The sequence below is a fragment of the Acomys minous genome, assembly GCF_964271855.1.
Source record: "Acomys minous genome assembly, chromosome: 1".
Classification (NCBI taxonomy): domain Eukaryota; kingdom Metazoa; phylum Chordata; class Mammalia; order Rodentia; family Muridae; genus Acomys; species Acomys minous.
In genome coordinates, this window is record NC_140483.1 from 174,300,548 (window position 1) to 174,314,949 (window position 14,402).

At 40.3% G+C, this 14,402-nt stretch overlaps 1 protein-coding gene across 9 annotated transcripts in view; it reads right to left on the minus strand.

Moving 5' to 3' along the window:
* BNC2 (basonuclin zinc finger protein 2) overlaps window positions 1-14,402 on the minus strand; it is a 414,736-nt gene that overhangs the window by 200,087 nt on the left and 200,247 nt on the right. The window contains exon 1 of one of the 9 annotated variants that reach the window (XM_084787368.1): window positions 10,474-10,538. The exons of the other annotated variants lie outside the window; for them this stretch is intronic. Coding sequence (XP_084643494.1) covers window positions 10,474-10,512 — 39 coding nt within the window. The 5' untranslated portion in view covers window positions 10,513-10,538. Of the gene's footprint in view, window positions 1-10,473; window positions 10,539-14,402 lie in introns of those variants that run through there. 9 annotated transcript variants of the gene reach the window in all.

The following is a 14,402-nucleotide window of genomic DNA, read 5'->3' on the forward strand; positions in this document are numbered from 1 at the left end:
ATCACTAGTGACCCAGACAGGAAAACCAAGCAGTGAGTGTCTTGGAGATAGAGCTTTTAATTTCCTTAACATTGGCTTTCAGACTGAAGCCTGGACTTCTCAGGGTTCCAACAGTCTCCATAAAACTTTTGTTTGGGAATCAAAAGCAGTGATGAAGCCCTCTGAGGAGGAGCCATTACTAAGTAGTTCAAGAGACATATTTTGAAACCAAATTACTGGGATCCAATTCAGCATCTCCACTTACTCTAAAAAATGTACACAAGTTACGTAAGCTCTTTGTGGACGTAAAATGGAAGTATCAGTATCGCCAGTTAAGTGGGGAGGGGAGGGGGAGAGGTGGGGGGAGATCCAGTATGACTCTGACCCAGTGCCTGAGCCACAACTGAAATACCTACTAAACTGAGCTGTTACTGTCCCAGAAGAAAGAAAACCAAATGAATGCATAAAGATCACAGACCTGTCTGATCTAGATGGATCTGGGATTGAGTTGCAGCTCCACACAAGAGGTGGTAAGGAAAGCTCAGGTCTAAACCCAGAACACCTGAATTCTGCTGCCAGCTCTCCAACAACTACCCATCAGGGACTCATATGGAAAAGGCTATTCTAGGGTCTGTGTTAGTGTTTCGAATACTGGCTTTATGACTGAGTCACAATCGGCAACCGAGAAAGAAATGGCCGTCTCCACACTGCCATCCAAAAATCCAACTTCCATTACAGTGACTATAAGATGTGGTGGTAGAAGCAACTTCCATTACAGCTGTTATCACATCTGGTAGATGCTAAGGCCACTCTTCTAATTCTGGAATTCTTAGCTTCACCTAATGGTTTTGTGGGTTGTGGTTCTCTTTTGTTTTTGTAAAGATAGAAAACTAATATTCTATGCTTGTAAGAGGCAAACAGTATTCATTTCTTACTAGGGATGAGACTAGTAGTTAATCAAACACTATTTTAACCTCTGGTGAAGTAGCAAATGGGGAAAAAAATAGTTCTTTTTCTACCTCCAAACTGGTATAACTCCAGAACGGCTTAAAGTGAATGGAATATTTTGTATTTAAGACATTTCCAAGTAATCTTCTTTAATGCATGTTCCTCAGAAACAGTTTCAACAAGTAACCAGGTTTTATAGAACCTTGGGTTCTTCCAACAAATTATAGCTACAAACTGCCAACTAAGTTCAGAAACGGCCAGGCTGGGGTAGGGTGAGCGGGAAGTGCACCTCTGCGCATGCAAAGGAACCACAGGAGAAACTTAAAGGAGCTTTCTAATAACCTTTTAGAGTCAAAGCGGAAATTCACGGATTTACAACCAGCATCAAGAGACTTTGAAATACCTTTTATTTCTATTCTGTCTTTCTACAATGATATCAAAGTTCCCTACACACCTCGAATCAAAAGATATTCCAGAGAGATATTTTCATTCTTAACTTAGGAAGGGAGTGAGGGGCAAAGGCAGCAAGAGAATCAGAGCCTCCAGAACAATCTGAGGTCACATCTCCTCCTATTGTAATACGAACAGAGAAAGTGTAGTTTGAACTTAACAGTCTAAATGATCTTTAAGGTCCTATAGACTTTAAATGCATTTTGATTAACAGACTAAGTAAAGATTCACATTTTAGTGTAATTAAGAAATGAATATAAATTTGACTAGGCCAAAAAAAAGCCTTAAATTAAATTAAATTGTCCCTTTTATTATTATGACTAACAGAAAAAATTAATAAATCCCAAATATAGTCTGTATAAGCTAAGGTACTGACAGTCACTGGGACTCTGAATAATCTTCAATTCTCTACAATGTGCTTTTAAAAAAGCCTTTTGGACTGTTTATTTAAAAAAAAATCACAATTTATCCTTTAATAATAAACATAAAAGGAAAGGCGGCTTAATTAGTGGCATAAGACTATTAACATACACAGTCAGCCTAACAGTATGAAGGGAAAGACAGGACAGTAAAGAGTGTGGTGTACAAACAAACCTGCTGCTGCTGACAGGAGGGGACACATGCCCAAGGAAGGGGGGCTGTGGCTTTACCCAGCAGCCTGCACAACCCTGAACATTCTTTTCTTTCCCTTTGTGTATTTTATTTACTTTCTCTCATGCTGTTAAAGATCTGGAAACAGACAAAGAAACAAACAAAGAGAGCAAAACCAAAACCTCCCAATCCCTGCAACTTGTTCCCATAAGGAGGTGCTCTGTAAAGCAGCACCCTCCCCCCACTTTCCTTGGCCCCACAAAAACTCTTCACCGTCCTAAATGTAAGCTTTCATAGACATGGAATTTATTCAGTTAAACGAAGTCATTACCAACTGCTGTCATAGCAATCTGCTAAATCTAACTAGATGCCACCATTCTTATGCCCTGCCTTGAATAGCCCTTGCAGGTTACATACAAAGCAAAATGATAGTTTTTCTTAATCCTTAGTGCAAATAATAGAAAAGAGTATTTGAAAGAGTGGGTAAGAGACTCAGAGATAGAATGAGGATTTAGGACAGGGGCAGCTCAGTAGAGAACACTTTCCTAGTATGTGAAGGCCTGGATTCAGTAGCCAACATCACGTGCGCGCACGCGCATGCACACACACACACACACACACACACACACACACACACATACACACATGCACGCATGCACACTCACCCTCACATGCTCATACACATGCACACACACCCCAGTCAGGTTAGAGGAGTCTTCTTGCTCAAAATTGCCACAGGAAAGTTAAGGAATCTTATCTTAGTTTCATCTTTAAATTTAGCACAGTAGGTTACCATCTGTGTCTGTCAAAAACCAGGATTATTATTTTCCCAGGATTTATGGTTGTTAAGTGAAAGAAATTCAAAGGAGCAATCCAATCTACTTTGGGTCACATTTTCCTACTTTTCATGAAAATCTGTTCTTTAATAATTATAGCAAAATACCCTATATGAAGTACATGAGAGCTGATATCTGCAATCCAAGTATCTGGGCACTCAGGAGGGGCTGAGCAGGAAGATCACACATTAGAGGTCAGTCAGAATTTACATAGCAAGACTTTATCTAAGAAATATGTGCATTAAATAAGTATAACTTGTATTATGTATATGCCAAATACATTGTGTGTTGCCTGTTCTATATTTGGAAGAATTGTGAAGGCTATTTGAACAGTATCAGGACTGTGGTCAGATCCAGGTTCACACTGTTGTCTTCTTACTCATTATATGAGCATGGGCAAGTCTGTTTCTTGAGCTGTCGGTGAGTAAAAGTAATAATGGCACACACACAAGTAGGGTGTGAGACAATATACACAAAGTCTCAGTGCCCTAACTGCAACAGTGATGGCATCCAGTGCAAAGGGTATCTGGCCACGACTCAGTTGTTCTTTCCTTTAGGCATCAAAAAGTCGAGATGCTGGAACTTCTCAACAATCAAGTTTACATCCATTCCAGACATTCCAAGACCCTCAAATCCCAATGAGATAAATGCTGAGGCCAAGTGTACCATGTAAAATATCTTCAAGAGATCTTCAGAGGCAAAGACTGAAAGGGAAATCAGGTTGTTTCAGATGGGCCATATGCAGAGAGAAGCATCTCCTATTGCCAGCTGTGGAACAGTTTTATGAAGCAAGGGAGGAAATTTAAAGCTATAAGATGCTCTGAGCCATCAGGAGCTGGATTACCTCTAAAACTTAGGATGTTGAGCAAGAATACTCAGAAGCCTGAGATTTCAGAATGGGCTGTCTGTGGCTGCAGATGGTCTGAACCATGGATGAGGAGGCAGTAAGGAAGTGAAGTGAGAAGTCCTTCTATTTGTCAAAGTCAAGAGTAGCTGTAATTTGGGAACATCATGGGACTATCTGACCATTTTCTGATTTAAGTCCGTTTCTACAAAATGAAACCCATACCTGGTCCTTTATCAGCCCAAGAACCTTTGACTAGATAGGTCATAAGCCCTCGTAGAGAATCTACTACTATTATTCTCCTAAACAGACAAAGTCTTAAACCAACACTTAAAGACTTAACATTGTATTCATAGAATTCATTGACTATCCATAGATTGTACTCAACCCTTCTCTGAGAAGCTTCTTTTAGAAGGTGGTGACTAACACAGACCCATAACTTATGAAGGTGCAGAAAACAAGAGACTATGGAATGTTTATCCCTAAATAGGACATCTATATCATATCTGCTCCTCCCAAGGTCCAGGGATCATTGTGGAAGAGGGGGAAGAAAGAAAATAGAAGGTAATGGATGGCTACAAGTAAACGGCGTCTTTTGGCCATAACAGGGGAGTGCACGTATGAACACAGAATGGTGAACAAGACTTGTGGAAGCTCAAGCAATCCCAAATCCCAAGATGTATCGGGGAGGTGTGCACAAAGTCCTATCCTTAGCCGCCAGCAAAGGGGAGCCAGTTTTCTTTAAGAGTATAGCCTGTGGTGTGTCTACCACACTCCAGTGGAAAGCCGCATATCTAAATCTAAGACTATATGGGCAACATAAATTAGACATTGTGGTGTTTAAAACAAAAAAAAAGACAAAATTAGTGGTAGGAGAAAGGGTGGGGTGGTTTGAGAGGAACGGGAAGACGGAGTGACCACGACTCAGATGTAAGCACGTTGAAACTGTATAGTGAGATCCCACCTCAAACAATCAAACCTCTTATTGTATATACACTTCATCCAAGTATTTTAAATTAGGATTTAGGCAGTAAAGGCATCCTTCAGTGCCAGAGGAGGTACAACACAATGAAAGTTATGGGGTGAGCTATAATAACTGGGAACAAATGCCATCCATAACTGAGTCTCAGACAGAACGATACGCGGCACAGGAAGTTAAGTCACAGACAGCTCTGCCTCACTTGTCTGCTGCACCTAGCCATGCCCACCCATGAGCAGACAAGAGAGAGCAAGTTAAACTTATTACCTGTGAGGGGGAGGATGTCAGGAGAAGTGGAGAGTGGTAGTTGGGTTATGTAAATGCACCCTCGTCGTAGGAGACGACATTTCCCACGTACTCATGCTACTCAAGCGGTACCGTTGTGTTTTCTTGATGTCTATCAGCCCTCCTTTGTTGCAAATTTGAGGCTAGCACATGTTCCAATTAACTCAACTCTTTGTTGCAACTTGCTAAGTCGGGTATCCTTTGCCAAAAAATGGGTAGGTGGTTGGTTACATAACGAGGATGGGGATGGAACATGGTGCCAAGTCTGCACAGAGTTGGAAGAATGTGTGTGGTATGGGTGGGGGTGGGGGGAGAGGGTGGGAAGAAAACAGGAGACCACAGGAAGGATAATATCCTTATAGACAGACTTTGTCAGGGACAAGCCTGGCTAGCTGCGGCTAAGGCTAAGAATTCCACAGGTAACCAAACTGGAGCTAATGAAGAGTCAATATACAGACAAAGACTGGGTTGTTCTTGTTAAGAAGAAGCTCCCCCTGGGGTGATGTCTCTGGGAAAAATAGATGACAAGGGACTTATGATGGCTTGATCTAAGTGCAACTATAGCAAGTATTTCTATAATAAAAGAGAAGTACCAGACTAAATGATCAAATAGATTTTGATAAAAAAATTCGAATCAGATATAGCCAGTTCAACGGTGTGTGCATGTCCCTCATTTGACTGAGTCTGTGTGTAAGAAAGCAAGTCAATCTGACCTCTTACACAGGATTAAAGGTATCTTAGAAATTTAGACCAATATGCTAGTCAAACTCACTTGTGGATGAGCTGACCTGTTCTATTACAAGAACTATATTCCCGACACTATTCAATAATCTCCAATTTATGAAACAATTAATATATTCTGATATGAATATATGCTCACCAATGAAGAAAAATTGACAGAAATTGAATACTAAAAGGCAGCTATCATAAATAATCCATGAGATAAATTCCTTTGAAGATAGGATTGTCACACTTGCCAATATACCCCTCAAAATTCAATTTTCAAAAAGACATGCTCCTTAATTTTCTCAGCAATAGGCAAAGGAAAATGCAAGAAAAGTAAAATTATTTATTAAAAATACAAAATACTGCTTCTGATATAAAGACTTCCTAGACAAGGCAAAGATACAAAGGTAGAAAAAATAGTTCACAGTGGTAATTTCTGTTCCTAGTTACTACTGACATCTATTTTGCTTTCTTAGCCGAACCTTTGTAATTAGATTTTTCTTAGGGCTGGAGCAGATCTTCAGCAGATAAGAGCACTTGACACTCCTCTAGAGGACCCGAGTACGGTTCCCAGATCCGTTACAGGCAGTTCTCAACTATCTAACATTCCAGTTGTAGAGAATGAAGAGACTTTCTTCTAGTCTCTGGGCGCGCGCGCACACACACACACACACACACACACACACACACACACACAAATAAATAAATAAATAAACAAACAAACAAACTTTGAAAGAGATTTTTGAGTTTCTATTTATAGCACTAGGACATCAAGATGTCAAGCCTTGAGAGAACTGGCCGAGTTGGCCAAAGAAGACTAAGACATAAATGCTGAGTAGTGAATACTTGCAAAACTTGTTGGCTGTTTACAACACTAGAAAGCATATTAGACACGGGATCCGAACATGGAACTCCCTTGGCTTCCTCAAAGACTAAGAGCTAGGGAGAGGTGTCACAAAGCAAACACTCTTCACTGGGATCAATGCAAAGTAAGGAGGACAGAACCAATCACGGTATGTTTAATAACATAATTTTTCTAAAGTAAACTAAGGGGTCATTAATTAGGTTCCATCCAATAGGTTGTATGAATTGTGCCATTTGAAAACCGCAAAACTATCACATTAGTTAAAGGAAACATCTGACAAGCAGTTTCTAGTCTCTTGACCAATTCTACATTAGGCAATCTTGCAAATGACATAATTAACACAACTTACTTAACTGTCTCTATTTGCAATTCATTAAGGATAGTTTTCCACAGACTTGTGCCTTCTAAAGGAAAAATGCACATATACAAACAGTTACTGTATAAGAGGTACCTACCCTGTGATAAACATATTGGTTGAATCAATCACTCATGGAACTAATGATGCACCGAAAGAGGCATAACTTCATCACAGTGATGAAAAGGGACACATATCTAGAGTTGCACACATGGACGCATACTTTCATAGACAAATGTGTGTAAATGTGTATGCATTCGACTCACACTATGAGAATGTCAAGTGATGAACTCGTCAGAAAAAAGAGAGAAAGGAAGGAAGGAAGGAAGGAAGGAAGGAAGGAAGGAAGGAAGACACTAACACAACTTTCAAATGTTCCCAGTAATTGAGGTCTCAGATGAAAGTGTGGCCCTTTTCATATTGCAACCAAGATTAAAACCACTGTGTATGTGTGTGTGCTGCCTCTTAAAGCAGCCAGAAGTCATCAGCAGCTGTACAAGCTCTAAATGTGCCTCTCCCAGAGTCCCTCAGAGAAAACAAAGACATGAACCCTCTCGACTTTCATAAATAAAGAAGACTCACGTTCACAGGTGGCATCATTCCTTCACAAGCCTTATGCTTTTCTCATGAAAGTATTACTAAAGGCAAGGAAGGCAGTAGGCGCACTGGTGAACAAGGCTTTTCAAAAGAGACAGAAAGACAGGGGAACAGAGAAAAAGGCAAGGAGGAAAGCTATACCCTTAGATTTTGGGGGGAAAGAGGAGAAGGAAGGTTTGATAAGAAGTCAGTCACTACATGAGGAAAGGCCACTTCTACACAACAGCTTTTAATCTGCAAGCGTAATGATTTTGTGTTAAAGTGGCAAAACCTAAGCGAACAGCATCCATTTCCAATGTATGCACAATGAAATCAGTCAACATTTGTTTCTCAGATAATGCACTATTGTAACCTTCAGCCAGCAACAAAGTCGTAAATAGAATGGCCACAAGCTTTAGTTCAATCTACCTTAAAACATCAAGGCACCCACTTAGTAGTAAGTTTCTGAGGTATCACAGGGAACAGAATTATGTGTCTAACAATGACTTCTGTGGAAGCAGAGACCTTTATAAGTTTACTCTGTACAATTTTTAATATACTCCCCAAAGAAAGATTCAATTTAAATTTGTTTTAGAAATGGAGACACTGAGAAACAAAGTGTTTTAGTCACATAAGCTTAGACTTAGAGTCTGAATTAAGTCCCAGGTGTACTGAAGAGGAAGGCAGAAGAGCGAAGGCTAAAGCAAAGATGAACACACACTTGGTTTCAAAAGAACTCTGCCCTGAATACAGAATATTAAATGCATAATGTCATTTACAAGACACAGCAACTCTTTAAAATTCAAAACAATACTGAGACTGTCTGCAGGTATACTGTTAGATAGAATTTTACTTGTCAACCACTTTTAATAAGAAACATGGGACATAAATAGGGCCATTCCACTCATTTTTTTTTTCAATTTGGAAAGGTATTGTATATTTGTGAGTGTAGGCAGGACTGGGTCAGGCAGGTTAGGTCCTTGTTGGTTATGTTTCTGTCTCTGTGGTAACATACTCGCTTTAGCCTAGTCTGTAAAGCCTAATTAAAGCCTTTTCAATGTTGTACTTGCCCTGTGTGCACTCAAGGTACTTCATGTCTAGAGTATAAAAGCCTGAGTCTGCCAAACTGCCTCGGTGCTTTCATGACAGATAAGGATACTAGGAAACGCTGTTTGATCTTTTTTTTTTTTTGGCAAAGGTATTCAACAATTATATTTATAAATATTGCTCCTTTAGACCAAAGTTTAACTTCTAAAAATATGTAATACAATTTTAATTGGTATATATAAACACGGAGGGCGGCATGGCATAATCAACTGTATTCAGGGGGGAAAATACTTTCTAGATTAAAATAGACAGCAGCATCCAGGTACAGAGGTGGGGACGGGGAGGGACACATCCACAGAACGATGCCTGGAGCAGCCAGAGTCTCGTGTGCTTTCTGAACAGTTGGGGCGGCACAGATCTACAGTGATATGGTTGTGTGCGTTGTTTAAACACCGGTGTCTACTGAACGTAATAAAATATTTCCAAAGCTCTTTAACGGTGTTAAATATATCTACTCACTCACATTCTAAGTTACCAGGTAGATGTTAGATTAGGGACATTTATAGTTTTTTGATCAATTTTTGTTGATAAATTCAACCAATAAGGAAAACAGGGGAAAAAGATGAATGATTTTCAAAACCCAATCTCCTTAGGTTTCCAGCTACAAGCAAAATCAGAATTCCTTCATATTCCCTTTACTTCTCCAACAGACTCTAAATTTAGCCTGACTTAACTGTTATTTCAAATGATAATAACTTGAAAGATTTTCTATGACTGAACTGAAGAAAATATTACAGGGTTTGGATGTCTTATCTCCACTAGTTCCTTGCTTGTCTTAGAAGCTACACAGAACACCCAGCTCTCAGACTGATCCTGCCTGGAAGCTCATTAGGCTGTTCCTCACGTTAAATTACTGAAAAGGGTGATATATTTATAATACAGCTTGTGATGCTATAAAATGGCTCATCAATCTGTTTTATTCATGGAAAGTCCACATAAGGCCACTAGACTGTTACTGGCAATAAACCTTGGGTGCATCTTCAAAAGACCCACATATTCGATGGTGATTTATGTCTCTGTCCAAGAAATCAAACATGGTACTAACAAGACAAGGGATAACTCAACTGACACTTTCAAAAGCAATGTGATTTTCGTAGTAAATCAGATGGGTAGAACATATACAGGGATGAGAGAAAGACAGACAGACAGACAGACAGACAGACAGACAGACAATTAGTATGTATATTAAAGAAAAAGTAAGGTATTAAAAGTAGCAATCCTAAGCACTCAGAACTTAAACCTTTCCCAACCTGTTCTCTGCACCGTATTTCTTACATGGTACCTCACAAACAGGAGATTCAATTTTCATCTCCCACTTTATAGCAGAATGGTCTTACTCAAAGACAATGACATGTGCTAAGTTGCACCCCTGAATTCTTTTTAATGAATATGTGCCTGCCTGCTCTAAACCTATAAAACATTTGGGCATTTCTAACCAGAAGCAAACGTTTGGCAAAGAGAATGAAAACTGTTTAGAATGAACCTAAGAAGGCAAAATAGTTAGCCAAATCTTTTGGTTGTATATTTAATATATTGCTTTTTCCTAACAGTCCTTTTCTATGATTTTTCTCCTATTTAGAGTCTAGAAATTCCAATATAGTACAGAATACTCACACCTTAAAAAGAAGTTTAAAAGTGACTGTAAACAAATGCTTTTTTAAAAAACTCAGAGTAGTTGGGTTTTTGTTTGTTTTTTCAGGTTATAAAATATCATTTCAACTGTTTTAAGGTGAAAATGTGCATGTGGACAAGGGGCTCAGGATGCCTTACATGAACTTGCTATTTGCATTTTCACTTGGTCACTTGTAAAATATTCACATCAAGAAAAAATTAATGTTCAATTATACAAACTCAACATATCACTGAACACCCAGCCGTGTCTGCAGTTTTCTATTTGGGAAAGAGAAGCCTCATTTTGGAAGAGGCACTTACTGCTGAGCCACATGTACTGTCGCTACCCTTTGTCACCATCAGTGTCTTAGATTCTCCTTTGGGCAAATCTGAAAGGTATGAGTTTCTTCATGGACAGCTCATGTAGTACATGAAGCAACACTCTTAAAACGAGGAGAGAAAGGCATCCTCCTGTTAGTTTTAGTGACAATAAAGCACCCAGCTTCATTGAGAAGAAACTGTACAGCCTTCCTTAGTACTCTGGGCAAACACTATGAAGAAAACAAAGTCTTGATGCACAAATCCCGAAGAGAATAGCTATGTTTCCTGAAAGTCACTCTGGAGGCTCCTCTTCCTGGGGCATCTATTAGGTTCATAGTAATGTGGGCTTTATATCCGTGTTTATATTTAGCCAATGCAAATACGAATTCACACTAGCCTGTTCAGTTAAAGTCTACTTCATTTTTTAAGGAAGTAGGAAATATTTAAATGCTGCAAGATGCCTGAAAAGTTCTACAGAGCTTACAAAGGGAAAGAGCACAGTGAAATCGCACAGACTGTGGATCTCTGCCGTTTAACTATTAAACAACTTTTAAAAATAACTTAGGATCACTTAAGTTTGAGAGGTGGTTACTTCCCTCTTACCTCACTTCTCTCTAACGACTTTGAAACAGAGAGAGAAGGGGAAAGTATCCAAAAACCCTATACTTAAGTGGCCTCACACAGAGATTTCTCTTTTGATATGTAGAAAAACAGAGTCTTTTTCTGCCTCCTCAAACACAGAACACACATGCACGGGGGCGTGCGCTTGTGCGCGCGCGCGCGCACACACACACACACACACACACACACGATGGACCTCTAGGATGTCTCATAGACAAGTAAAAAAAAAATTAAAGTTTCTTTCTGTGCATTTTGAGACACACACAAACAAATACACACACTCACTCCAAGATTCTTTCTTCCCATGTTGTGTCACGGGCAGCACCTCAGGGGCCCAAGCTGGTGGGGAGGGGAGACCAGAAGCAGTTTCAGCAGGAGTCTGTTTCTCCCTGTGCCTGAGAAGTGGACACTGGCATCTCTTGCCCAGGCTTTTCCTGTGGGGTTCATCTAGTCAGCAGGGTGGGGAATAGTTGTCTGCACCATACCAAGGTCAGCCCGCTAGGTCTGACAGTCTCTGTCTCCGTACAAAGGGAAGAATCAATACTTTTGGACTACGGCTGTGCCCTCAGTGTAAAACAACAAACATGCAGCGTCTGACATGTTTCTAGGTGATTTGTGGCAGAACCTCTCCTCTGATCTGTATCCAGGAGCTGCTGTGTTACTGCTCGGTGCTTTTCACTACCCCCACCCCAGTCTGCGGGCCCCCTCCTGCCTGCCCCGGCTCTGTGATGTCTAATGCTTTACTCAGGTACAGAGGCGGGTGGTTCTACCCTACAGCTACTTGTCACTCAATAAATCACACCTAGGAGCTCAGGCTGCACAGTGATCTGGGCTTTAACAAAGGATCAGAGGGACAAAGTACAGGCAAGATAGTGTAATTATAACAAAAATAAAACATTCAGAGAGAGTGACAAAGGCCCAGGCTGTGAGGCATGGGGAAAATGCCACTAGGGACCGTGGCTTCTGTTCTCTTTCTGGGTTTCACTCTTAGTATAAGCACCCACCATTTATTTTTGTTATTCTTTTATTTTGTTCTGATTACAGCCAGGGCATAACATAAGTGCTGTTAGCCAGTCCTCGCAAGTAAGCAATGCTCACCTCGGATGTTAAAATCTATGGAAGTTAAACTGAAAGCAGAGGGGCACGTTCATAAATACCATTTGTGTCTTTCGTTTGTCCTTACTTAAAATTTCTGTATATAGAGTCACAATCTTCTTAAATGGCCCAAAATGTAAAAGCAGTACCATGAGACAAATAACTAATTATGATTTAAACTTCTCTGACAGCCAGGACATGGTTTCGCTTTCACAAAACATGCTCATTTTGTCCACACACATAACCTTTTATAAAATTTTAGCATATATCATATGTTACTCAATTTGCTTCTGAATGATTTTAACTGATCTCTTCTTTCTTTTCACTACTGCCCCCAGATCTATTTTCCAGAGTCGGTGCCATTAGGTTGAGTCAGAGGAGAAGGTTTTGGACAGTTTCTTCTGTTCTAAATATTTTAAATGCTGCCGTTTGAGTTATTCCAGCAATTTCAGTCACATCAGACACCCTCTTAATGCAGGAAAAATGATCTTCCATCATGGAGGTCTCACACATCCCCACTGTAACTGTTGCTGATGAAAATAAAAGTGAGTCAGAATATCTCTACACTTCCTTCCTAGTCAATCAATGCCTGACAGCTCCAGCTCCTTCAGCTATGTACTTCAGCGATGATGGATCAATAACTGTGGTTTAACAACAGGGAGCCACCAATCATTATACGGATGATTAAAAGGGGTCTCACTCACACACACCTCTGCAGACAGGGTAGGCCATGGGATCAGAATACTTGCCACACGTACTGCATAGTACAGAAATCCACATGAAGGAGAGAAAAGCGGAGGCTGGGGGGTCACTAAGATGCAGCAAAGGGAAAAATATGAAACACTTCATGATTATATCTGTTTTCACCCCTGCTATCATAGAAGCCAAAAAAATTATACAAATCCACTACAACGAAGGCAATGCATTAGTACCACTTAATAGTACGAGTTTATCATGTGCACTTATACCACACACAAACACACACCACACGCGCGCACACACACACACACACACACCACTTAGAATGTGAACTTAACTCACTCTTAGAAATCTCTGCTACCATGCTCCAGTCTCTCTTGCTATATTAAAAATCCACCTTGACTCTCTATCTGAAATGTCTAAAGGATTCAATAAATGTCCTGAACAGTTGCATTCAGGAATAAACAAATTTGGTATAAAAAGAGTATGTCAACCACCGTAGACAAATTAAGGAAATGATTTAGGCTTTCAAAAATCTAGTCTTTTTAAAAAAGAAGTCTTTAAAAGGTCAATATATAACCTTAAATACACTTACCAAAAAGCTATAAATTGACACCGGGCGTGGCGTGCATGCCTTTAATACCAGCACTGGGGAGGCAGAGGCAGGTGGATTGCTGTGTGTTCGAGGCCACCCTGGTCTACAAAGAAAGTCCAGGACAGCCAAGGCTACCCAGAGAAACACTGTCTTGAACAACAACAAAGAAAACCCAAACAAACAAAGCTATAAATTGACTAATTAAACTATCAAATTCTTTCTTTTAAAATAACAAAATTCTTCACATTGCTGATTCTCATTTCTTAGTTATTTAGAATAGGAACAAGGCACAGTCACAGCATAGTTAGTGAATACACACATGGCAACTGGGGACCACACAATTTTGACACTTTTCTGGAAGCCCTGGATTCACTGGCCTCTGACAGCCATGAAGATGAAGAGAAAGGCTAGTGGGTAAGGCTGCTTGCCGCCAAGTCTGATGAGCTGAGTTAGCTCCCCCAACAGACACAGTGGAAGGAGAAAACAAGCCTCTGCAAGGTGTGTTCTAGGCTTCACATGTGCTCCATGTGCACACACGTCCACATGACTAGTTTGCTACTCTGTGGGTTCCGTTCTTTCTTCCACCCTTCCCCACACCTTTACCTCTTTCCTTTCAATCCTCTAACACTAAATAGGAGTGAGAAAAGGATGGAAGGAAAGGAGCATCATCACTGTTAGATCACTTCCTGCTGAGGATGGAGGGGAAGGGGCATCATTACTGTCAGATCACTTCCTGCTGAGGATGGAGGGGAAGGGGCATCATTACTGTTAGATCACTTCCTGCTGAGAGGGGAGCTCCTTGATCATCACCATCAGGATATCTAATTTCTTCTTCTTGTCTTTTCTTTGCGCACTACTACGTTGAAAACCACAACCAACAGCAGCCAACAACCAACCAGCCACGCACCGATACAGGCTC